Source organism: Carassius gibelio, chromosome A23 (assembly GCF_023724105.1).
Source record: "Carassius gibelio isolate Cgi1373 ecotype wild population from Czech Republic chromosome A23, carGib1.2-hapl.c, whole genome shotgun sequence".
Taxonomy (NCBI): Eukaryota; Metazoa; Chordata; class Actinopteri; order Cypriniformes; family Cyprinidae; genus Carassius; species Carassius gibelio.
The window spans coordinates 13,115,790-13,142,046 of NC_068393.1; the positions used below are offsets into that span (position 1 = coordinate 13,115,790).

The 26,257-nt window shown below is 36.3% G+C and overlaps 2 protein-coding genes across 5 annotated transcripts; one reads left to right on the forward strand and one right to left on the reverse strand.

Annotated features, from left to right (window-relative positions):
- Positions 1-1,269: 1,269 nt before the first annotated feature.
- On the forward strand, positions 1,270-17,568 carry LOC127944619 (coiled-coil domain-containing protein 30). Of its 4 annotated transcripts, XM_052540688.1 has the most exons (29): positions 1,270-1,508; positions 1,848-1,896; positions 2,918-3,097; positions 3,238-3,358; positions 4,742-4,932; positions 5,254-5,322; positions 5,481-5,555; positions 6,005-6,158; positions 6,892-6,963; positions 7,179-7,294; positions 7,407-7,481; positions 7,633-7,697; positions 7,772-7,964; positions 8,047-8,136; positions 8,230-8,355; positions 8,503-8,640; positions 8,706-8,884; positions 9,043-9,247; positions 10,094-10,177; positions 10,280-10,450; positions 10,573-10,782; positions 10,860-11,017; positions 11,904-12,069; positions 12,160-12,281; positions 14,243-14,384; positions 14,463-14,599; positions 14,682-14,799; positions 14,903-14,967; positions 15,606-17,568. In XM_052540688.1, exons 2-29 carry the CDS (start codon positions 1,882-1,884, stop codon positions 15,817-15,819), a joined length of 3,651 nt encoding a protein of 1,216 aa, XP_052396648.1. In that variant the 5' UTR covers positions 1,270-1,508; positions 1,848-1,881; the 3' UTR covers positions 15,820-17,568. The 4 variants fall into 4 exon arrangements, with proteins under 4 accessions (XP_052396648.1, XP_052396649.1, XP_052396652.1 ...); XM_052540689.1 differs by having other exon boundaries at positions 1,270-1,896; XM_052540692.1 differs by lacking the exon at positions 14,682-14,799.
- A 511-nt stretch (positions 17,569-18,079) lies between these two features.
- On the reverse strand, positions 18,080-26,257 carry LOC127944620 (zinc finger protein 362). Its single transcript, XM_052540693.1, has 9 exons — positions 26,118-26,257; positions 24,577-24,643; positions 23,881-24,127; positions 22,572-22,676; positions 22,169-22,490; positions 21,833-22,057; positions 21,655-21,733; positions 20,988-21,146; positions 18,080-20,894 (listed from the first exon to the last, which is right to left on the reverse strand). Exons 2-9 carry the CDS (start codon positions 24,637-24,639, stop codon positions 20,778-20,780), a joined length of 1,317 nt encoding a protein of 438 aa, XP_052396653.1. The 5' UTR covers positions 24,640-24,643; positions 26,118-26,257; the 3' UTR covers positions 18,080-20,777.

Genomic DNA, 26,257 nt, shown 5'->3' on the forward strand with positions numbered 1-26,257 from the left:
TAAAATTGTGTAAATTAAAATACTTCCTATAAAATCTGTGTGTCTAACAAAACACAACAGGTGTTTGACTTGAAGCAGGACTGCACTGTGCTGTGTAAGACATCAAAGTACAGTGAGAGTAAATGCATACCATAAAAAAAAAATGTTTGATGTCAAATTAATCTCGCTGTTTTTATTTTGTGTTAAAGCAGTGTTGCTGTTGTACAGTTATACATCTTACAGTTGTGTTGCTGGGTTTTAAAGCAGGTTTGATTTTTTTTTTTCTTATAAGAAAAATTTCCGTCCACTCAAATGTCTCAAATGTGGATGATTGGCTACAGATAGATATGTGTGCACACACTGCCAAAGCTGCCATGCTGCTTATGTGGGGGTAGGACGGGGTGGTAAACTCACTTTTTCATATTTAATATCCATTTTGTTTAAAGATACTTCAAGCTAGTCAGTGTAATCAGTAAGCATAAGAGGCATAAGGTATTACAAGTATAACATACAACAATAATAAAATGGTGCATTGACATAAAAAAAATAAAAATATTAAAAGTAAATAATTATGTACTTTTACTTAAGTAAAAATCTGTCTTTACTACTTTTACTTGTAATGGAGTAATGTTTGACCAGCAGTATCTGTACTCAATTAATAGAGTTGTGTACTTTGTCTACCTATGCACCATTGTACATTATGTCTAGCTTTACACATATGAGCATCTCTTCTCCATCATATACAATCTCTTATGCTTCTGTTACGGATTGACATGTAAAATAATGTGCCAAAAATGAATGCCTAATCCCTCCACTTTAAATCTTTTTGATCTTGTGTTAATTTTGCTATTTAGATTTAACACTTATCCAGTGTATAAATGTAAAAAAATTAATTATAATATTTGTTTTATTTTAGACGTAGAGGGATGTTTACAGCATGTCACCCACACTTAATTATCTTTAATATATTTATATTTTATTGATGTGACTCCAGTTCACTCATTTGAATTCACCCTGATACTGCATTAAAGAAATATAGGTTATTGCAGACCTGAGAATATATAGAGATAGATAGATGAATAATATAAAATATATAAACACTTTATTTTTCTTTTACTTTATTTTTATAAAACAAAAATATGAATTGAACACTTCAGGCATTCAGTGTTGTATACACTTTACTCTTTGGTGGCTTATTGATTTATAGAGCAAACAGCGCCATCTGCTGGGCTGATGGGAAACCTCAACCCCACCCTAACTCCTTGATGGTTTAACCCGTTGCCTAGGCACCCGGTCCAAGCTACTGCGCGCAGCTGAAACAAAACACTCGTTAGGCCTCAGGAGATACGACATACATACAGTCATCATTAAATGCTTCGAATCGATTTTACAGGACGACAATAGGTCAATAGTAATCTGTTTTATTTTTAACAGGCGTCTGGAGGACATGAAAAGAAGCTCATGCATAACTTTGCCTATTTTTTGGCTAACCTGCGCTAGCCAAAGTTAGCACACTGGATTGTGCTAAGGTTAGAAAACTTTTTATATTGCAGAAAAATCTAGTAAAGCCCGTAGAAACATGTTTCTTGTCAGATACACCCGTGACTGGAGAAAAATTATGAATATGTGAGAGAAACATTTGATGACGGATGATAATGCAGAAGTGCTGAAGATCATGTGTTATTAGTCATTTGTTACAGTTGGAGTGTTCAATTTAAAGGCATACATACTTCAGTAACACGTTGAGTTATGTTTAATGTTTTTCTTGTTTTATAATAAAGTGATGATTAGATCAGAGACTGCCATGGGCAAATGCTAAACTCAATCTAAACTTTGTTCCCACAAAAATCTTTCGGCTAATTTGCAAGGGATGCACGGACTCCAGGTGAGCTGTACTCGGCCATGGAAAAAAGAGAGGTAAGGTGTTGTCATGTTTATATTTATAGGTATGACATGGGATGGAAAAGTTAGTGAACATCTTGTAATTTGTTTGTGATGGAAATTATTTTGTCAGACAAAAAAATAGACTTGTTGCTTCACTAATCGGGCTGGTGTTTCTCATTTCAACATATGCAATAATCTGTACTTTATTAATACATCTAATGAAATAACTTCATGACAGTAATTCCCAAGGTCCTACACACACAGTATTTATTATTCTATCTCTGCTTAAAGGAACTTACAGAAAGTTTCAACATTTTGAGTCTGAGCGCCACATTTGTCCACAACAATATTCAAAGGCCACCCATGTAGGCTCTGCTCTAATAACAAAGCAGTATAACAATAATATATCGAATTATATTTTTAATTATTTATATTTTCCTTATGGAATAAGGTTTTAAAAATTACTTTTAAATGGCAATTTATCAGCAAATGTTACTAAAAAACACATAGCGCTTGATCTAGAATAGTTATTCATTATAGAGATGTCCATGACTTTATGAATTTGATCATTTGTATATCTTTTCCCAGTCTAGAAATCTCACATTAAAAATGTACTTATATATCCAGGTTTACTACCTGAGCTGTGGGAACCCTGGTTCTTAAGAAAAATTATAGTTGTTGAGGAAAATAATTAAAATTGAAAATACAATGTCAGATTTCATTTTGTTTTACAGTTATTTTATCTTATTTAAAATCTTGTTTGTCTCATTTTAACTCAGAAAGATATGCAGAATACAAATGTTAATGAAATGTACATTATTTGGAATCATTCTAAAACATTCTGCAGCACCTTTAAAAGTTTAAAGGTCTCCTAGTGGTCCTGACCCCCTATTTAAGAAACACTGCTTAATGAGGCGCCTTTTGATTTAGACTTAGCACCAAGCAATTACTGTAGATGTGCCATTGACAGGGTGACAGAGGGTTGACGAGGGTTTCGGGTAACCCAGGTCTCATCAAGAAAAAAAGAAGACTCATTGTTTTGTTTTGTCCTAAGGAGAAGGAGCTGGACGAGCTCACCCTCCGCTTGCAGAGGGACGGTGTGTCCTCGGAGGCTTCAGTAGAGGAGCGTGAGCTGCACCTGTGGCGTTTGCTCCAGCGCAGCGAGGGCAGCCTGAGCACAGCCTCTGAAGACCTGCAGACTTTACGCACACAGCAGGCCAGTGAGATGAGAGAGGTGAGCCAGCAGATGGCAGGCCGGGCATCCACCTTAAAGAACATCTAATGATGGTCTCCCATCATTTACAGGCACTGTTACATGACTAAAACACACTGCTTCTGATGCTTCTTTGTGGTTGTTTGATGGGTTTTCTCAAGGTGGAAAATTACGTGGAGCATATTCGAAAGATGCTGGAGGAGCGGGAATCTCTTACAGCGGAGTACGAACATGACAGCGAACAGCTCCGTGCTGAGCTCGCTCTAATGAAACACCAACAGGGTGAGTTAACATACTTAAATTTACATTTAAATTACTTAAATAAAAAATAGATAGTTTGCCAGTGAGTAATTTTGTTGCATGCTACTCATACTGTTTCCACATTGTGCATACTTGTGTACTAAATATAAGTATGCATAGCGCATTCTGCTGTGTGCACAGTATGGAAATATTCTGTATGCATAGAACTCTACATTTGTCAAATGTACACTATATTATAGAGCATGCTGTGTAGAATACTGTATCCTACATTGCAATGTGCTTGGCTGGACCTGGAAATAATATCAATCACTATTTTCTTGATCTGACAAAAACAACCAAGACTTAAAGTGTTTTTACCAGGGTTACTTTAATATTATTTACATACTATTATAGTAAACTACATTTACACTTACATTATCCAAAGCGATTTACAAATGAGGACAATGTAAGCAATCAAAAACAACAAAAGAACAATGATATATAAGTGCTATAACAAGTTTTAGTTAGCTTGAACGCAGAACACGTAGCAATGGCTTTTAAATAATATATTAAATAAAAAGAAAACCGATAGAATAGTAAAAGAATAGAGCAAGCTAGTGTTAGAGGTCTTTTTTTTTATAATTGTATAATAAATGAAAATAACATTTCTTAAAAATATTAGAATAGTAGTATTAATAGTTTGAAATAGTTTATTATTTTAACTTTAGTTTTTTTAAATAATTTAAAGTTCTTTGGTCATTTGTGTTTCACATTTATATTTTGTCATTTAGTTTTTTAATATTTCTATTTATTTATTTTTATTTCAGTTTTAGTTTTTTTTAGTACTTCAACTTAAACAATCCTGTTCACACCAAGAACAATAACTATAAAGATAGTTATAACAATAATTACAGCATATTACCTGCTTACATTAATATTTAACATGCTACATTAATGTTGTCTGTGGATTCTAATGTGAATTTCTTTTTTTTTTTTGTTAAAATCATTGTTCCTTTGTGTCATAATCATATTTGTGGTGTGCACTTCCCTATTCTCTCAGGAATTAGAATTGTTATTATAGTTATCATTATAGTTATCATATTTGTCTGGAACAGGCTTTTGAACTTACTTTATTTCAGTTCGTTGTTGTTGTTTTTTCATTGTATATTTAAATATTTGTATTTATTTATTTGAGCTTTATTGCACTTTTATTTTGTTTTGTTTTTTAAAAATAACACGTTATATACAGGATTTGATTAAAGATGCAAAATAACTATTTCTGAGGTGATAAAAATAGGTTGCGGTATTTAGTGCATACTGCACTGTAAGTAGTACACTAGTATTCAGTTCAGCACAAAGCTCTTGCATGCTGCACAATGTCCTTATAGTCTAGTGAGTGATCTTTATTGATGTTTTATGCGTCAGACTCCCAGTGTAAGGAGGTGGTGGAGATGCTGGAGCAGGAGGGTCTGGCAGAGATCAGTCAGAGCAGTGCCAGTGAGCAGGTGGCCTATCTGCTGGTGGAGAGAGTCACTCTGCTGGAGAGACTGGAGGCTGCGGAAAGAAAACTGGACACCCAGACCCTCACCGGCAACCTCCGAGAGGTGCATCTACAGGTACTATGAGAAATACAACTTAATGTCAGTTTTCATAAAAGTGTAGGTCAACAGGTAGACTTTTAAAATACCAACATTTTATTTAAAATACAGAAAATGCTGTGCCTATAGCAACATCCCCATACTGATAATCTATACTTTGAATGCACTTTGGATTAAAGCATCTGCCAAATGCATACAATGTACATATTAACATGCTAATATTGAATATTAAATATATGTGTTTGTGGTTGAAAAAGAGCGTTCTCTTAATAGCAATACCTCCGTTGTTGCTCATCAGTGTTATGGTCATTTTAATATCTCCTCTCTTATGGAAATCAGGAAGAGCTGGATCATATGCGTCACACATTGGAAGAAGAACTCGGGCAGCAAAAGGAACACATGAATGAGGTGAGAAGATCTCAAGCAACTTCGAATGCAGCATGCTCTGAAGTAAAATCCCATTTATCTACAATTTTTTCCCAATTACAAATATCTACAAGTTTTTCATTGTCCATCTCAATGCATCATCATTTCTCCTGATTCTTTGTCCCTCCCTAAATGGACAGGAGTCATCAGTTCAGAGTCCTTGGAGGAAGTTCTTTGGTGTGCGCAAAGCTACACTAAGAGCACAGAACCTTCCTGTACGTTTCGATTGGACTCATAAAAAAGGCATGGCATAAATGTAAATCAAGAGAGGTGGAACCTTTCTGTATTATCCTTGCGAGGATGATCCACTTAAAGCAGATTAGGGCAGCTCTGTGGTCACCTCATGAAATAATGCATGCCTTGGTTGAACACAATGCAGAGAATAACGATATCCTCTCACATTCTGAGCTTAGCATAATCACATTAACTCAACATTAACAGCACTATGGACCCTTCATTGAGGGTGCTTACTAACCATGTCTCTGATGGTTATAAGGGAGCAGGTGCATATTAAACTCTGTTCACACTGGAACATGATCCACATTGAGCTTCACCTGTGTTCTGTGGCTCATGCATGTTAAAAACGCATGGAAGCTGACACGCTTCTTGCTTATCCATGAATAAAACGGGGTTTACATCTCACTGAAAGCTCTGTCCTCTGTAGGCCCACAGTGAAGAGTTCATCAGAGAATGCACAGCGTGCCAGAGGCTGGAGAGGGATCTGGAAGAGGCATCAAGTCGTCTTGCTATGGCTCATAAAGAGATTCGCCACCTGACGGATGAATTAGATCTTGCTCATAAGGTCCAAAACGTGTGTGGTAAGTAAATTCAGCATTACGCTTAAAAAAAAATCACGATTCTTCAGAAATCATTCTAACATACTGATTTGGTGATCAACTTTTATTTGTATTATTAATGTTGAAGGAGGTGTTATAGAAAATTCAAAATCTTTTATTTTGAATATAAATCTTGTGCAACATTACACCTCTTTACTGTCATTTTTTATCAATTTAATGTGTCCTTGCTATATGAAATTACGATTTTTTTTCAAAACTGACCTTAAACATTTGAACAGTAGTTAAAAAAAAAAAATCCTACTAATTAAAATCAGTACTTTGTCATTTCAACATGTGAATTTAGGTATCAAAACATGAAATTGTGCTGAAAGAAAAATAGATATTCATTTTGAGATTGGTTTAAGATTGCATTTAACAGTGTTCATTCTTTTTAAAGATTAACTTTTAAATGAGTGTTAGATGACAGTGATGGTAATATAATCTGAATGTGAAAATATGAGTGTTGAGTATGAAAATGTAAATATTGAATATTAACTGATGCCAATAAATTAAAAAGCAACCAATATGTTTCCATTATGTTGTGCATCTGTAGTAATTATTATGTTTTTATATGCAACTAGACTAGCTATTTTCTCCTTTTACATGACCAAGCATCACTTGTTATTTAAAAAAAAAGAGTAAAAATCTAGTTTTGAATATTTGTTTGCAATTTTGACCTAGCGCATGTAAACTCAAAACAAAATTTGAATTTCAGTACCTGACCTGCATAAAACTGGGGAGGAAGTGGAGCAGTTGAAACAGGAAGTGGACAAGCTTAAACAGTGTGGTGAGATTGTGTCTGTTACAAGCAAGATTATCATGCACCTCTTTAAAAAATTCTCACATTTGCTCATGGTTTTTGATTATATTCGATTTAATTCATAAAACACTTTAAAAAAACTAGTGTAGACAAAAAGCTGTAAATAAAGACGGAAACGAACCAGAAAAAAAACCATAACATTTCAAAAGATGTGTTTTGGTTGTAATGCAAATATTGGACAGATATGGTGGAGCTGCAGAAGGCCAAGGAACGCAATGAAAAACTGGATAATGAGATTTGTGTGCTAAGGGATAGAGTTCGCTCTTTGGACACAGAGAAGAGGACTCTTCTTAAACTGGCAAGAATAGTTTTTATTTCTTTTTTTTTACTGCCACTGCCTGTCAGATAGCACAGCAGTCTTATATGCAAACAGAGAAATTCTATAATTTGTCATGATGGGTGTGCCACAGGTTGAACAATCAAAGCTGCACTCAGATCAAGGGATCACAGTGAGATTAGAGCACAATAAAACAAATTCTACACAGGTAAATATGTGTTACACAATATTACAATCTTTTCTAAAGAGTTACATATGCATACATATTTACATATGCTTACAGTATATTATATACAAAAGTATTTTTGTATAGTTTCATCTGAGAGCACAGATGTTTTGTTTTATTTATTTTTTGTCAGGGTGTTGGGAATAACGTCAATCCTGATCCATCATTGGATGCTGAGGATGAGATACTCCACAAAAGGTGAAGCTTTGTCTTCTTTTATCATACTTAGAGTTGTACATTCCATTGCTTTAAAGATGTGTGTGTGTCGGCAGGTGTCGGAGAGAGTCTGAGGATAAGGACAGCCATCTGCGAGAGCTGGGGAGGAGGTTGCAGAAGCAGCAGCGAGAACACGAGGAGCTGGTGGAGCGTAATGAGGAGCTGGAGGCACTGCTGGGAGAGGCACAGAATGCAGCGAAAGAGGACCGGGAACGTCATGAGTGTGAGATAGACGGGTTGCAGAGAAAGGTGTGTTTTCAGTCATCGACCTGGGGCTGAACTTGATAAGTAACCACCTGATTGTTGAGAGTGACTCTGATTTTGGTTCTAGATTAAAGGCATTGAGGAGGAACTGAGTAAGAGAGATAGTAAGAAACATGAGAAGAAAGGGGAAGATTTGGTTCATGGGACTGAGTCTGAGGTAAAGGTTAAGACAAAGCGAAAAAAACCCTCCTTTGTACACTCTGATGGTGTGGTAGGAGATATTATATTTTCATGATCTTTTAATCCAAAGCTTAGCGAGAGCGTTCAAGAAAGACTTGCGTTCCTCGAGGGTCGGCTTACTGAAGAAAAAGGTTGGAGGAAACAGCTGGAGGTGGATCTGTCTGTAGCCAAGGCTGCTCTCAAAACGGAAAAAGAGGTAATGTCATTGTCACACATGACTCATCATAAAATCGACATTTAAAAGCTTTGGAAAGTTATTCATATTGCACTATGAATTCATTTTAATAGAATTATAATAAGGTGATCTGAAACCATAAATGCCACATGGTTATTTTGTGGACAGGTCATGCAAAGAGACCATGAGGAGCTGAAGAAATTACGTGTGGAGGTCCAGAGACTAGAGATTGAATGTCGACAAGGGAAGACCGTTAACAAGAACCTCACGCAGATTAAAGGAGAAAAGGGAATTTTGGAAGAAAAGGTAATAAAAATGAAGGCCATTCAATTATATTACTGTAGCTTGCAAATACTGTTTGTTCTCTGCAGGTGGCCCAGATGGAGCGTGCTCAGACACGACTCCAAGAGAACCTGACACTTCAGACAGAGAACAGCCGGGCCGAAGAGGACCTGAAAGACAGCAGGAGACAGGTGGCAGAGCTTAATTCTATGGTGGACAAGCTGAGAACAGAATTGACTCGACTGGAAAAGGAGCACAACGCATTAAGGTAAGACACTCTGTCACAGATGCGTCATTATTTTCCTCCTTTTCATCTCTGTATGATAGTGTTTTTCGTCCAATATAGCTGACATTATCCCATCTTCAATAAAGGGCCCTGGTCTATGTAGAAAGCATGTCGTAAGATGTTCTGTGTCTATGTGTTAGGGCTGAGCTGATGGAGAAGCGCGGGCTTGTGATGGAGCTACAGAAGGAGCTCAGTGAGAAAGCTCACGAGAGGCTTCAGACTGACGGTGAGAGAGAAAGACTCAGTCTGGAGCTCCTGCATGTCAAACAGCAGCTGCAGTGTGCTAGAGAGCAGATACCCAGAGCATCACAGGAGCATACAGCCAACCACAATGGGCTTTGTCAGGTGGGATTCCTTTATAAGGGGTTTCTTCAATTGTGTAGCCTAATATTTTAAAGATCTTGGCTGGTGAAATGACATTATAGCTAAATGAACATGTTCTTGAAAACTTTGTGCATTACTGAGTCTCTTAAGATCACCATGGCTACAATAATTTGATCAAAAATATAGTACAAATATTAATGTATTTATTATTTCAATGTGATTGTGATTTTCAGCATCATTACTCCAGTCTTCAGTGTCACATGTTTCTTCAGAAATGATTCTGAAATGCTGATTTGGCGATCTTTAAACATTTCTTTTTATCAGTGTTGAAATCAGTTGTGTTGCTTAATGTTTTTGTGGAAACTGTGATGCGTTTCAAAATAGAGAGTTCAAAAGAACAGCATTTGTTGAAAATGTAAAATATTTTGAGACATTATAAATGTATTTACAGTTTCTTTAGACCATTTTAAATGGTCTTTTTGTTCTGGTTCTCATTCTTGTCCAATATATTTTCTGAAATGAAGAGGCAAAGTCATTCTTTTTTTCTTTCTTTCTTTTTTCTCATTTAGTTTTTAATGTTTTTTTTTAATCCAATGTTAATTCATGTACCAACTTAAAGGTGCAATGTTTAATATTTAGAACTATCTATTTACAGAAAGGCAATATAATATACATAACTATGTTTTCAGAGGTGTATAAAGACTGTTATATTTTTATTACCTTATTATAAAGCAATTTCTATCTACATACTCCGCGGATCCCCTTACATGGAAGTGGCCACCATGTTGTGGTTGTGACAGGTTGTGTATATGAGGTGTTTGCTGGAATCATGTGTAAGATGTTTGATGTTATGTGCTGCTCCTCTAGCTGGCCAGTGTGAACTCCACCCTGGAGGAGGAGAGACAGCTGGCCCTGCAGGCCCAGATCAGTGAAGCACAGGCCAGGACTAAGGTTAGCCCTGCTATAGCTAGCCCTTTTATAATTTTATAAAAAAAAAAATATTAAAAAAAATATATATAAAAAATAAAAAAAACTTTATGTGATTGTCCACAGGCTCAAGACTCACTTCTCCAACAGAAGGGAGAGGAGAATAAACAGCTGAGACAGGACCTGCAGAGAACCCAGCATCTCTTCACTTCTGCCGAGCGAGAGCTGCGCTATGAGAGGGAGAAAAATCTAGATCTTAGGAGACACAATGCACTCCTAGACCAGGAGAAAATTAAAGTAAAAAAAAAAAAGTGCCGGCTGCCACATTTGTATTTGGACCCTTAAGTTACACTTAAAATGTATGAATGTTTTTCTGTTGATTTTAATGCTTGAAATCCTTATGTTTCTGCTCTTTGTAGCTGTGTGCGGAGCTGAAGCAGGCCCAGGCCAAAGTAGCCCAGCTGGAGGGTAGCGGAGCAGGACAAGTGGTAGAGCTGGAGAGATTCCAGAAGAGGGTCAGAGATCTGGAGCTGGAGGCGGCCAGAAGCACTCAGAACCGACAGACTAACAGCAGCTTGATGGAGGAGCTTAATTCAGAGAGAGCACGTGTGATTGCTGCTGACAAGAAGGTGTGTGTTTAGAGCAGATTGATATTCTTCAGTAGTAAAGCAGTTATGAAGAACATGTTAATTTAACATCTTTGCAGGTTGTAGAACTGCAGCAACAACTGAAGAACGCACTGCACCAGCTGCGTCTAGAGGAGGCCAGAGCGGGAGAGACCAGCAAACTGGAGAGAGACACCAGAGACATTTCTGATAACCTTTCTGCCCTCAGAGCCCGACTGCAAGACGAGCAACTACAGAGGTCAGAAAGGTCACTGTGTCAATGAGTGTTCATTTTGGAAGGTGTTTTTTAATATAGTCCTGTCAAATGTTCTTTTTAGTTTTTTATCATATTTAGTCAACATATGCTGTTTTTTTGGTTAAGTTAAGTTTTGCAAGTCTGGAAAAAGTCTAGGAGTTTTAGTCAATGAAGAAATTGTCATGTTATAGTCATTCTGCATAGTGGTTGCAATTATTGTAATATTTTAAATATTGATATCAGTTTTTATCTCATTTAGTTTCCGTTTTTTTTTTATTGTTATATAAAGAACACACTCTACATTATCAAAACTGGCAAAATTATTTATTAATTCCAATAGATTAAATAAATTTGAAATGCCAAAAATTATATTGATGTATTGTATTACACTTCAGTTTAAGCAGAATATCTCAGTGTATATCACTAAACTCCAACATGCATGTTTACAGATTTTTTTCAGGTCATCTGGACTTTTTATTCAGTGTAGATAGAATGTGTGTTCATGGTTGCCAGATTGTGAAGATGATTTAAAACCCGGCAGAAAATCTTATTTGTTAAGAACAAAGCCGTGATGGGGGATTTAAACTCTGGCAAATCCAAACATGAAACCTCTTGGAGGTCTATTCTTTTTCTCTTTTTTGAGAAAATATTTCATACAGCAATTTTTTTTTTTTTTTTTTTTTTTTTTTTTAAGAACATTTAAGTCTTGTCTTTTTTCGTCAATTATATTGCATGGTGATATAGTCACTGTGTTTAATATTGTCAGCTTCACATCATCATCTTCTCATTTTAATCATGGGAAAAAGGTTGACAACAAATATTTTTGACACTAATCACATGCCAATATACTTGGCTGTGGACTTTAAGATGACGTTGTGTTTTCTGACAGGAAACTACTTCAGCAGAAAGATGAGGAACTCCAGCAGCAGGTGCGCTCATTGCGGGCGAAGGAGGCAACTCTGACACGCACCAACTCCGAGATGTCTCGCCGCCCACAGGAGCTGGAGATGCGGCTGAAGGTGCTGGAGAGTGAACTTAACACCGCTAGAGAAGAGGTTTGTGGGGTCAAACTGAATCTGTATTTTGCTGAAATGATGTGTCAGTGGAGCTCCGTCCTGACCATGAACTACCAATGTGTCCTGCAGCAGAGAAGCAGTCAGAAGAGCTGCCGCGGGCTGGAAGAACAGCTGCTGTCTTCCCAGCATGAGTCTGAGAGACTGCAGGAGGAACTGAAGCTGGTCGTTCAGCAGCTTGACACTAACATCAGGTATCATTCTTTACTGAGTGGACATTAGGGATGTTCATTTCGGTTATTTTTCCTAACTGACAACCAACGCTCTTTAACCGATTATTAATCGGTAACTGACAAGTTTATTTTAAACTAGAATTGAATTACATTATAAAGGATAAGTTTTAGTGACCCTTTAAAAGATACTAATATTAGTTTACCAGGGATTTATTTTACATGCCAAAAAGCAGCAAACAACAGAACATGAGGATTCACATGGTCAAATCACCCACCTGCAGCGCTTCTTAGAGCGGAGAAAAACATAATAAAATTAGGATATATATATATATATATATATATATATATATATATATATATATATATATATATATATATATATATATATATGTATGTGTATTAATATGTATTATATATATATTAATTAAGAAAATAAACAAAAAATGCAGTTGCGGTTCATTTTTGTGCTGCACTAAAGGAAAAAGGATGCCAGAAAGCAGCATCCTATTTTTCTTTAGGCTTATTTTACGCACCAAGAATTGTTTTTATTGTGAATGTACACAAATAAAGGCAAATCGTTTAAAATTCTGATTATCTTTGAATAAAAGGAGTAGTTGCTTCCACTGTTAGAAGGAAACAATTCAGGTGATTGTGCTGGCGCCGCATGCGCCACACAGTTAAGCTTTGCTACCTTTACAATGCAGCCTTTTTCTTTATTATAATAAACATATTTTCAAACATAATGAAAAAAAAACAGAGCGCCAACCTCCTGCTCTCTCTCATGTGGCCAATAAGGAAGTGACTAAAACTGTAATTCATCGACTGGCCGCTTGAGGCTGGCTGCAAAAGGGAGTCAATCCCATAGACTCCCCATGTTAAAATGCCCAACTTCACAGCAGGAAAAAACATATTTACAGCCTGGTTCAAAAAATTATTTTGGTCTATATAGCTAATAAACTGTGAGGGGGGTGATTTTTTTTTTTTATAACTAATCCGTTTAAATTATATTAAGACTTAAAGTTCTGCATAATTAAGGGTGTGGCCACTTGAGTGACAGGTGGATTGCCGCTGCTGACACTGCCGTCACGCTAGCAGTAGCTCCCGCCTTTTTGCCCATTTTTGATTGTCCGGCAGAGTCACGCGTTAACACGCTGACAAGATGGCGACGGCCCGCTCTGCACACTTTAGGCTAAAAAAACACACTTCAGGAGTCTACGGGGGGACGTCACCGACACTACGTCCATGTTTTTATACAGTCTAGGAAAAAAACACACATTGATCAGTTTAAATATGTAGTCAAATCTGTGCAATGAAATGTTATCACCGTACCACCATGATGTTATAAAAAAACATATTGTTTAACGTGGATATTGGAACTCAAGTGAAGTATGATATATAATAAATAATAATTTGGTATTCAAATACATCGCAAATATGTAAAAAAAAATTGTGTCGAATGGGAGACCCAGAGTTGGTTTCAGCTTTGTTTTAGCCTAAATGAATTTGTTTTGGCTTGTCGTTTATATTGCTAGCCTTACTTCTCAAAGGGCTATTTTTAATTCTTTTTTTTATTTTTTATACTGTTAATTGAAAGGATTTGTTGTTGAGTGAGGGGAACTAAAATAGCTTGGCTATGTTTACAGTTTTTTTATAATGTTTCTGAACATTTTGTGTCGGCATTAGGCTTATTTCTGAATAAAATTATAAAATGCGTCATTTTTTTTAGACGTGTAGCATATTTTAACCATGCAGCAAACCTTAAAATATTTTGATAAATTACTGAAAATAAATCAATAAATAATTTTTTAACAGTTTAACTGATTGTATTAATCGGTCAAAATTCCTAACGGTCGGTTAACAGTTATCCGGTTAAAATAATTTGGAGATTTTGGGCAGTCAGAGTTGAAAGATTTCACTAGATTAAAAGTAAAAATATTAAATGCAGTTTGTTCATATGAAATGATGAAACTCATGTTTTGCAGGAGACACAACGAGAAACAGTCTCAGCATAAAACCAAGTTGCGCAGAGCTAAACAGATCTTCATGAAGACATTCACCCAACATGAACAGAGGATCCAGCAGTTAGAGAATGATCTGGCTCTTGCGACAAGTCTCTCAAAGAAAGTGAGTGTTTTCTTATCTGACCTTTGAAACTACATGCGTAACTTGCACTTGGTCTTGAGTGTGTTCCACTATGAGCAGGAGAAGGACTGGATTAGGACTGTGACAGAAGAAAACGACCAGCTCCTCCTGGAGAGACGAGAACTTCTGCAGCGAACAAGTGAAGCTGAGGAGATGGGAAACAATGGACTGAGAACCGCCACTACCATCCAGCAGAGGTAAAGATCTCATGGTCTCTTCTGCATCAGTCCGGATATCACAGAGGCATGCTAACTATATCTTTGTCCTGTAATCTCTTAGAGTTAAGTTCCTGGAGATGGAAAATAAACAGCTGCAAGAAAAAACTCTTACACTGGCCAATCAGATAGGAATTTTAGATCGGTCATTGAGAAACCTTCAGTCGCTGTGTACTGTTGAGGTACACATTTATTTAGCAGTTGTTCTTGTTATTAGTATTTAAATAAATGTTTTGAGTGATCTGGATTGCACTGATATTACGATTTTGTGTTTTTCTGTCTTAGGAGGTCAAGAAAATGTTTTCTTCTGGATCTTATCCTGATGGCCAGCTGGGGACATCAACTCCAAGGTATAATTCAGAAACAAAAAATTATTTCTTCCAATTTACTCAGTATTTCTGTTCCAAAAATCTAATCCAATCAAAAATACATAATACACAAAATGTGAGGTTTTATAATACATGTCAATTTCACTATTACGAGCACTATAACACTATTACTTAATTTAAGTATTCACTATGCACTACTATACACAAGTTTTTTATTTTTTATTTTATTCAGCATGGATGCATTGTATTTTTTACTTTAATTTTACAGTGTTACAAAAGATTTCTATTTCAAACAAATGCTTTTTTAAAACATTCTATTAATTAAAAAAATCCTGAACAAATGTGTCACATTTACCACAAAAATATTTTAAACAGCACAACTGTTTTCGACGTTGATAATAATAATAAATCCGTATATTAGAATGATTTCTGAAGAATGGTGTGACACTGAAGACTGCAGTAATGGCTGCTGAAAATTCAGCTTTTGAGACTTCTTTTAAAAACATATTACCGACCCCAAACTTTTGAACTGTAGCGTATAATCTCGCCTTGTCTGACATTTTTTATTGAATTTTTCTGATGAGACTGCAGTACATTATGGGATTATTTTTCAGTCTCAGTGACCAAATTGTGACATTTTGCATTGCATGTTGCTGTAGTCCCCAGCCTGGCCTCTGTGACTCATGGGGAATATTGGATGCCATTCGCAAAGTCAAAGTGGGCGACTCTGGAGTGAAGAGCCTGGAGATCTCCTCGTCTGTGCCCGTTTCACAGTCCACTGAGATAGGCTACCTGAACGTGGCCTCACCTGTGGCTCCCAACAGCAGGTTAGAGCAGGAAGAGAGTCTCAGTGCCACAAGCGATGAGGCCTGAGGGAGTTACAGTGACCTGCGAAATGCCATTACAAGGTTTGCCAATCTGAAAAGTCACTGGAGCAGTCAAGGCTTAAAAATAATTGAACTGTAGATGGTTAAAAAGCAGACAAATGGTTTCTGTGGCACTGTGACAGTCTATGTCATGTTTTGTCTTCAGTTACTTATTTTGCTTAAACATCAGTTGTTTTTTAAAGCGAATGTGAAGAGCTGGATTATTGCTCAGGCTCATACTTATCTCCTGGGTTGAATTCAGTTGCATTGCCTTTAAGGCTCACATAGAGTGATATCATCCACAAACATTATGCTACGGTCAGTAGCATTGTCACATCTGTAAGATGCCATATGTATTTTTTATATGTATTTACCCTATAATGGTATGACAATGAAGAAGCACTTAAAGCACTATTAATTTGACGTTCAGATGGTACAGTTTACAGTCGTTTACAACTGAAATGCACTATATCCTTTGGATATGCGTGAGTATTTGAAGTCAAGTGTCTGTATATTTTAGAGCGATTTGGTGTAAATGCCACCTGATACACCCTTACATGTGTCAGTTGACCTTTTCTCATTTTCTGTGCTGCTTTTGGGTGGACAAACTTGGTAAAATGTTACATGGAGCTGAGATTTCTACAGTCTTTGTAGATAAAAGCATGTACACTATTATTCAATGGTTTGGGGTCAGGACTCAGAAATGAATACTTTTATTCAGCAAGGATGCATCAATTTGAACAAAAGTAACAGTAACAAACAAAAGCAGCCATGTTTGTCTGGTTTTGTCCGATCAGTGTTTTACCATCTATCACCATACATTACACGGTTGGCTTGTCTGCATCTGTCAGTGCAGTGTAAATTGGCCTTAAGAGACTTAAAAAAAGTATTACAACTATCTTACCATGCTTTTGAATGGTAGTGTACATTTGTGAGTTTAATTCACTTTGTCAAGACAAATGCTATAAAAGCTTGCTTTATAGCATGATTATTTAGTATGATTTTATTTTGCAAATCCACTATATTGTTTTTCCACTGGAAGAAACCACAGCTATTAGAATGTCAAAATACTAATTTAGACCTTACTTATGTGTAGTATATGCTTTAAAGTGCTAATGTAAGCAATGTGGTTGTTGAATAATTTATCATGGAAAAAGTTTGGTCTCCTGGTATTAGGTTCCATTGAAAAAAAGAAACGGACATGGTAGCATTATCAGCCGTACGGGATTGTTGTTTAATTAGGGAATGGGGTGAAATGGGAGGGTTTTTTTTAGATTGTACAAAACTTTTTATTTTTTTTTAAAGTCCTCAGAGACTGAATGACCTGTGATCTGGGAGCAAAGTCATCTGACAGAGGAGAACTGTTGTATCACTTTGAACAAAGTGGTGCTTATTGCAGAGCCAAATGACATCTAGCTCCACATCTGTGGACCTAATGGGTGGAGCTCGTCTTAGTTCTGTTTAGGAGTAGGGTGTGGCTAGACTGTGTCCAGAGAGGAGGAGCTGACCTCAAGCTCCACCCCCTGGCTCTGCAGAGAGGAGCCTCTGTTTTAAGCTGTGGCAAAAAGATCAAGATCCTGTAGTTGTGCCTGTACATTATTATGAGAGCATTGTACATTGTGTCCTGCTGCTATTCAATATTAGGATGCAACTTTCACAAAATCTTAACATAGGGCTCATGTCATTTAAACTGAGAAAGACATTAGTGTGCACGCTACACAAAGCATGTATTTTCTTAATAAACCTATTTTCATGATGCCTGTTTGATTGCTTCAGTCAATTTTGAATGTCATATTCACTAACAACATATCCCAAAATGATGTTTATGCAATGCCATTACCTAAATACGGGTATTTTCATACATAATTTTACTAATAAAGTGTATAAAATGTAATATTGAGTTTTGGGTAACACTAAAGAATTACACAATAAACTCTTAGCTTTAATCACTGTATTAAATAACATTATTAAAGGGCACTACATTTGTGATATTATGTATTAATCTGTTAAAATTATTAAATGCTAGTTAACACAAAGAGTCCCTAAAAACATCATATGCAATTGCCATCAAAGTAAGGACCTAGATCTTAAGACAAAAGGATTCAAGCTTCAATCGGATTTAGCGGAAATGAATCTGTTACTTGCAAACTTTTAAAGTAACCCTGCAGATTTGTATCAATATTGTGTCCATATCAAATGTAGTGTGCCCAGTGTTTGACAGGGTTCACTCTTTTGACTCCAGTGCATCTTAAAAAAATTACAAAGGCTCAAGTATAACCGTCTGAATTTAATAAACAAGATAGAGATACAAAGTGTTCTTGACATTGATATTTTCTTAATTCACCTATCAGTCTTGTCTGTGCATATTTATATGAAACCACAATGCAAGACGAAGGAAAACGTGAGTTATTTCAGAACATACATAACAATGTCTTACATAATACATGTTAACAGTTAATAACGATTACTGTGTTCCATGCGGAAAAAAGACTTAAGAAAACCGAATACTGAAAAACACTGACATGAAAGGGAGAAAGAGAAAGAAACCGGTCTTTCAGCGATGATAAAATAAAGCGTACACATAAAGATGACAAGGATGCCTATAAAAACAATGATCAGTACTTACAGAAAATAAAAATTAATAAGTTGAAATATACTAAACAGATACAAAAATGATTAAAGTACAGTATCTAACCCTTGCAATTTGCACTATCAATGAATACAGGGTATATTTTATAGTAAATGTACATGTCTTACTGATTTAAAGTGGATTTGAGGCTGAACAAGCCAGGATTATACTGTAATGTAATAATCTATTCCTGGCAATAAGATGAGGTTTTATAAAAAGCACCAAGAACAAGTAGCTCCTCATCAAATTGCTGTTTTCTAAAATTGTTACATTCCCGAATATTAAAGGTGCTGTATGTAGGATTGACACCGTGTGGTTGAACTAGGTACTGCAGTCCAAATGTAAAATACTGGAGCGGGTTTTTTCACCTGGCCCCTCCTCCTCAGTTGATGCACACACAGGTTGCCAGATTGAGGACAGAAACAGGAACAAGCGCAATTGATGATGAATGAAATGAAATACGCTGTGTTTTCCGTCAACTGGCAACCGGGCGTGCCGAAATACAGTTAGGTAAACTAGCAGTGGGCGGGTTTCACAAACCAAAACAGAGAGAGACATTCCGGCTCTGAACGCACATTTTCAAAGGAGAACAACTGACTGTAGCATAGATTTAAAAAGTATGTTAACTTGGCATGTTTCTTAAATAGCTGCAAACATATTATGGTATTTTTATGCTTTAGTAAAGTCAAAAACTTACAGCACCTTTAAAGAAAAAAATTCCTTTTGCCCAGTAAACCATTACTGTGTAACAAATCAGCTAAACTGTATATATATATGTTCATTATATATATTTTAGGGCATTTGAGAGCAACAACGTGGTCCTTTGCAAACAAAAAATGTTTCCTAAATATACCGGAATAAAAAAACAATAAGCTTAACAAATGACTGGTATAAATGACTACAAAAATAAATGAATGTTGTAGAGCTGCAGTGTTGTGGCCTGTGAAATTACATATGGTATGATCACATATGATCAAATTTGGCTAGAATAATTCAATAAGATCACGTGTGCTTTAACTCAGTAAGAACATTTTGTACTGCTGCCCACTACTGTTAAAAATGTTTTATCAGCTTGTATGCTGGTTTGCTTATATATATATATAAATCAGCAAAACATACCAGATTTATAGAGTTATTCGTTTTTGGATGAATTTATGTAACAGAAATGCAACGCTGGAAATGAACACGACTACATTCAAAATTAGCTTTTTTTTTTTGTATACTTGATTTTCTTAAAACATGATTACTGATATTCTGGTGTACAAAATTCAAATTTGACAAATAAAAAAATTTCAAAATAGGCCACTGCTATTAGATTATATCTTAATATTAAAACAAACCTCATGAAAACTTTCCATCGGTGTAAATTAATGTCTCAAGGTGCTTTTGCATTGCTTGTGTCGGGAAGAATAGAGGGATTAACACTTAACGGAGTTCAGAGGTCAGGCTACACGGTAAATTTGTGATTTAGATAAAAACACTGAACCTGTATGACACTTCCTCGGTCACATCATGACGAAAATCCATTTAATGGACATTGTCATCATGCAATTATGCCATTTAATTTAAAAAATGACAAAAAGGACACTTTTTCTTTAATATACTATGATTGGAATGGAGGACATTAGCATTGCAAACGAAAAGGCCTATGTAAAACATTAATGATGCAAATAGCACAAGTCATTCTTTTAGAGAGTGTCACATCTTATTTACACTCTTTTATGTTAGCAGGGGATTTCTCTGAATTCCGTCATCTCAAAACTACTAGGGCAATGACCATGCTTATAAAATTCACAAAATTGACTTTAACGCAACTGTGTCACGGCACACAGAACCCACTTTTCATTTCTCCAGCATGACCTTATACCCCATAAAAAAGGATAATAGAAGCTTAAAGTGGTAGAAGTGTCATATCCACAGCAAAATAATACACAATATCCTGTTAAAACAAATGACAAGGAGGAGAAGTGGAGACGGAAACCAACCAAATCCGTCGGACTTTCTAAAACGAAGTTTTAAACTCTCATAGCTGCCCAAAGCGAGAAGCTGCTCCTATTCTGAAAAGATTCATTCTACTTTGAGCCAAAACCACAAGGCTAAAAAAGTACTTAAAGAGTATCTTTGGAAGTCTCCCTTACACACCTTTGAAACCAAATGTTTAAATGATCACTACATAAAATCACTAAGAGCTAAAAGGGTAAAGACAATATCAGACTCAAATGTCCTCCGAGGTCTCTTAACACTGTTCGTGTTGTTATTCTTTTTCTTTTTTTTTTAACGGAAGACCATCGCAGTGAACAAAATACCTTTTAATTCAAGAGAAACATGAGGGGGACTCAAATAAGTGCAATGCGTATGGGGATGCTGGGAGATTCTGTTCTCTGTGGGGAATGGTGACTGACCAGATGTTCCACCACAGTGTGTTTGGACATGTGCTTCATAAGGTAGGTCTCCTGAAAAAAACAAAACAAGAAGATGGTGTTATAATATGACAAAAGAGGAGGGGTCTCATATTTTCCCATAGGTTAATGTGGACTGATACTCACTGAGGTGTATGCACGACCACACATGCTGCAACAGTACGATTTAGCGTTCTTGATGGCATGTGCAGAGAGATGGATCTGTAAGGAGGCGGAGTCTGTGTATGCGCGGTAGCAGTTGGGACACTTGTATGGCTTGTCTTTGTTATGTTGTCTCTGGTGAGACTGAACAGGAAAAGAAATGAGGAAGAATGTTTAACACCTATAAGACTCCGTTATCATGCTAAAGAAAATACTGAATATATATATATATATATATATATATATATATATATATATATATATATATATATATATATATATACTGTATATATATATATATATATATATATATATATTTATATACTGTATATATATATATATATATATATATATATATATATATATACTGTATATATATATATATATATATATATTACTGTTCAAAAGTTTGGAGTCAGTAAGATAAAAAAAAAAATATATATATATATATATATATATATATGCTTTTTATGCTCCATTACTTCAGTCTTTCTTGTCAAAAAAAAATCCTTCATAAATCATTCTAATATGAAAGTTCAAAAGAACATTTATTACATATATAATATGTCAATTTTTGAATTTACTGTCACTTTTGACCAATTTAATGTGTCCCTGCTAAAGTGTCCTTTTCCTCTTATTGTTGTTTTTTCACCTGTAGGTTTGAGAGTTGTGTGAATGCCTTTTCGCATCCTGGCTGGGCACATTTATATGGTCTGTCGCCAGTATGAATCCTTAAAAACAAAGACATATTTGTTAACATTCTACCCAACTCAGAACTAGTTTTACAGTTTTGCACGTGCACTAAAGGCTTAGCTGTGAGTTCTGCTGACCTGGTGTGCTGCTGGAGATGTGATAACTGGCGGAAGGAGTTCTCACAATAGGAGCAGTGGTAGGGCTTGATGCCTAAGTGAATACGTAAGTGCTGTGCTAGGTATGAGGCGTTGGCGAATGACCTTGAACAGTGAGGGCACTTGTGGGGTTTGGCCTCCGTGTGGGACTTGGAATGAATCTGCATCTCTGACTTGTTTAAGAAAGTAAGGGGACACACTTTACACCTGAATGAAACGCAAAAATGCAATAGTTGGTTAGTGAAATTAAATTTTGTGCGTAATACAAGATGCAATACAGGTCCTAAATGATATGATACATTGCTGAAAGCATTAAACCTGTATGTTTTTCCCTCTTTGGCGATGGTAACCGCCTGGTCAGGGCCTGAGGCCAGAAGCGGATAGGGAACCACCAGCAAAGGGCCAGTATTATTCTCTGCTTTAATCTTCTTGCGGCCTCGTGGAGCTTTGGGCTGTGGTCCCAGCATCCCCACCAGACCTCCACTTTTCACATGCTCCATCCCAGGACCGCTGGCCAGGCCAGAAATGGTGTTTAAGGATGGTGCGCCGCCCAAACGGTGCTGGCTGCTAGACGTCGGGGTTGTGGGAGTTATAGCCTCAGAGGTGTTGTGGCTTTCTGAGCGGGATGACAGCATGAGACCTGTTTTTGAAAATCGAAAAAGGTGGTTTTCACAACTTGTTGTCACATGGAAACATCTGTTTATACATGCATGTCTTTCACCTGAGCGATGATTCGCTCTGGAGGCTTGGTCCACCGCTTGTCGCATATGCCAGTCTTCCCACAATCCCTTTGCCTTCACTGCAGACTTGTCATCTATATTCAGCTCTGAAATTATGTAAGAATATAAGAAAGCACGCATTTTAAAGTACATGAAATGTATGCTTTGCTGTTATGTTGGTTTCATATGGTTTTGAAAAGTTCAATTGAATGAATAGAAAAATACCACGAGGTGTAACCACACCAAGTAAAATTGAATAATATTAAGTAGCTCTTGCTTTGCAAATATCAATAATATTACACATACAATATTATTAATTAATATTTCAAAAATATATTTGGGGGAGTCACAACACGTGACTATGATGTTTTGTTCTGCGTAATGGTTGCACCACATGATTTCATTAAATATTAAGAAGCAGTGAAACAGTTTTTTTTCCTAAATAAATAAATACATTAATAATAATAATAATAATAATAATAATAATAAATTGATTTTAAAAAAGTATTAGTTTTAACATGATATTATGTATGATAAATTTGTATCATACCACAATTTGTATAAAGATTTTTTCTAACAAGAGTTAAAAAAAAATGTTTTTCATGATTATATGTTTTTGGGACAATTAAAGGTATCAATTTATTTTACATTGTCCTTGTTACACTTTACATGTATTTACTATAGTAATTAAGATAAATTATGCATAATTACATGCAATAACCCTAAACCAAACCCTGTTCCTACCCCAATGCTATAGTAAGTAATATTACTCAGTACTTAAATATATGATTACACTGGAACAAAAACACTGTAAAATAAAGTTTAGAAATTGAAAACATGCACACTTTATTTTAAAGTGGATGTCTAATGCTATTTCATGCATTCTGACTCATTGACACTGCTAATTTAATGCTAAACATGACCTAAAGTCTCCTGGAAGAGCACATGCACCAGCAACCCATCAACATGCCTCATTCAGGTTACAGAAATTGTCGAGATCTGATTCTGCATCTAATATATATGTCGATGTCACAGCTTTCATACGATCGCTATGAGAACGCTTCACGTGCTCGTGACTCTTTAGCTCCGCCCATGCCACGCCACCAGGACCTCGACTGTTTCTGTCTTTTATAAATCTGATAAAACTAAATACTCTTCAGAGATATGAAGGATGCCATGCTACTCTATAGATACTCAAGGGCAAAAAATAGCATTACATTGTTGACCAACATAATACACTACAACATGTACAGTGCATAGCGGAAGCATAACGTGAACTCCGTCATGATAACACATGGAAGGGCTATGTACCTGCGATGGTGCTGGATGCTGGACGGGCGTGCAGGGCGATGTCAGGCTGAGAGGAGTTGTGGGACTGAAGACCCGGCACCTGCTGTAGCTTGGGGATAGACATCACGTGTTGTCCACCATCTGAAGGTGGAGAGGCCACCAGCAGAGTCTGCTGAGAGGAAACAGTGGTGGGCGGCAAATGCGGAGATCTAATTTTTTCTGCCATCAGTTGCTCTTTGATCTTGTCGATAAGAACCAGGTTATCCAGCTGTAAAAGTCATTGGTTAGGTTTGACAGGAGACAAAGACATCATGTGACGTGAGGCACTAAACCAAACTGAGTGATAAAAAGGAGGGAAATATGTGGGGGAAACTCATATCATGGTTTCTGTGATCGCTTTGGCAAACCACATTGGCATAATGTACAGATTTGCAAAACGTGCAAACTGTCTTGCTTTCTAGTGCTCAAATGCTCGCTAAATGCCACATGATTTTGCTCTTTTCTCAGTGGTACAGTATGTAAAAATGACTGGAATTATTTTTATATACATGCATTTTTCATATATTAGTAAATACTATGTTGGTTATATTTTTGTTGAGTTAATTTAAAGTGAGACATTCATAAACAGTCACTATAAATCTGTTCATATGTGAAATTAACCATTACAAATATATAATGAAGCATGTCAAGCAAGACATTATAAAACACAATACTCACTTGACTAGGCATAGAGGGAGGAGGTGGCCAGAAATATGGATTATTGAAACGAGGCTCTGCCATCCTTCTAATAAAACAGAATAAGGGTCAAATCATAATATTATAACATAAAGCAGATTAAACGTACACACAGGCCTAAAAGGATTGAGTTAGAAACATATTTCTCACCTAAATCTAATATCTAATAAAATCGAATAATTTACTGAAACTGTATCAGTGCTTGTTTGAGTTGTTCTCACAATAGATGAGTCATTTTCACTGACATGTCATAATTTAGTTCCTGTAGTTCCCCCAAAACTCATCGTCATATCATTCCAACCTTGCATGTCGATCTTTCTTTTCCCCGTTTCGACTTTTTTTTTTTTTTTGTGGTCTGAATTGAATTTATTTTATTTTCCTTGTTGTCATTAATCTCTTTGGTTGTTAACACTAGGTTTAACAGTAACTGTAGTAACAACGACATTTTTTTAGAAACTTTGCTTAATAATAATAATAATAATAATTTTTTCTCATAGGGTGCAATATTTGTTCCCAGGAATTGATTTTCAAATAAATTCTCAATTGAAACAATTATCAACCAAATAAAATAAAACGACATTTTGCTATACAGTCATTCAACATTTGTATTATACTTCGCCTAATTTCTGACCCTGACTGTTGTCATGGAGTTTTGTTTGTTTATTACAAATGACTTGAGTCATCAGCTCAAGTGTCAAAATTTTTTGCCATGTGACTCAAGTTTGAAGTGAGTAAACTTCAGTATTTAAGACAGTTCATTTAAATTTGAAAGCACGTAATCAAATCTATAAAAAGGACCAAATTCCACAGAACTCAAGTTCCTCTTTAAACAAAAAGGCGATCCGTAGGATCTAAAGAACAAACATTCTGACGCATCTTTAAACTTTAGTGATCATTTCCCCATACAGCAGCTGCACAACACTGTTATCTCTCATCTCTACTGATCACCAAGAGCCTCCGATTCATTCCTGCACAGTTTCACCAAAAACATTTCAGACAAAAGAAAAGAACAAAAATGGCAGCCTGTTATATTTTCATAAGGACGCCATATTCTGCAGAGCCCCAAAATCCACGCTCAACTCGGTTTATATTTCTTCTCGGGGAAAACCCGATCGAGCAAGGACATGTTTGTGGTTGTGTGTGTGCTTGTTTATGAAGAATAGCACCTTTGAATTGCCCGGCCCCCCTTGAAAAAAAAAAACCCGACACTTCCGACAATCGTGCCATGCAAAAATGCCTAACAATTGGCGAAATGCTGCGCACGGCCGAGTCATTTTACAACATCTGCCGCCCCGATCGCGTTGTAACAGTGTTATAGCGAATGCACATTGAAATCATTAGTACATGCATGCACAATACATTAAAATATTTCAATTTATTCTCTTATATTTCGCTTTGTGCAACCTGTGGTAGATCAAAGGCGATAAATCGCGCGCGTCAAACAGTTATCTGTCGTACAATGCAGTAATGTGCACGATATCTCAGTGTGGGAAAAAGGAGAAAGACGCCATGAGCGCACAAACCTTCTATATCGATGTCAGAGTATGTTATTATTTCTCGCAGAAGAGGCTTTAATAAAGCAGAGATGAGGCTGGATGTTCTCTATGCGCCTCCAGACAGCTCAGCTTCCGGGTCAGCCTGTTCACTTCTGGGTGCTCTATAC

Coding starts and splice junctions, on each gene's coding strand:
- LOC127944619 (XM_052540689.1), top strand. Junction 5,556..6,004: donor TAAGAGCACAGAACCTTCCT/GTACGTTTCGAT, acceptor TGTCCTCTGTAG/GCCCACAGTGAAGAGTTCAT. Junction 8,356..8,502: donor CTCTCAAAACGGAAAAAGAG/GTAATGTCATTG, acceptor TTTTGTGGACAG/GTCATGCAAAGAGACCATGA.
- LOC127944620 (XM_052540693.1), bottom strand. CDS start 24,639: ATGGCAGAGCCTCGTTTCAATAATCCATATTTCTGGCCACCTCCTCCC. Junction 24,128..24,576: donor CTCCCTCTATGCCTAGTCAA/GTGAGTATTGTG, acceptor TGACTTTTACAG/CTGGATAACCTGGTTCTTAT. Junction 22,491..22,571: donor CAGAGCGAATCATCGCTCAG/GTGAAAGACATG, acceptor TTTCAAAAACAG/GTCTCATGCTGTCATCCCGC.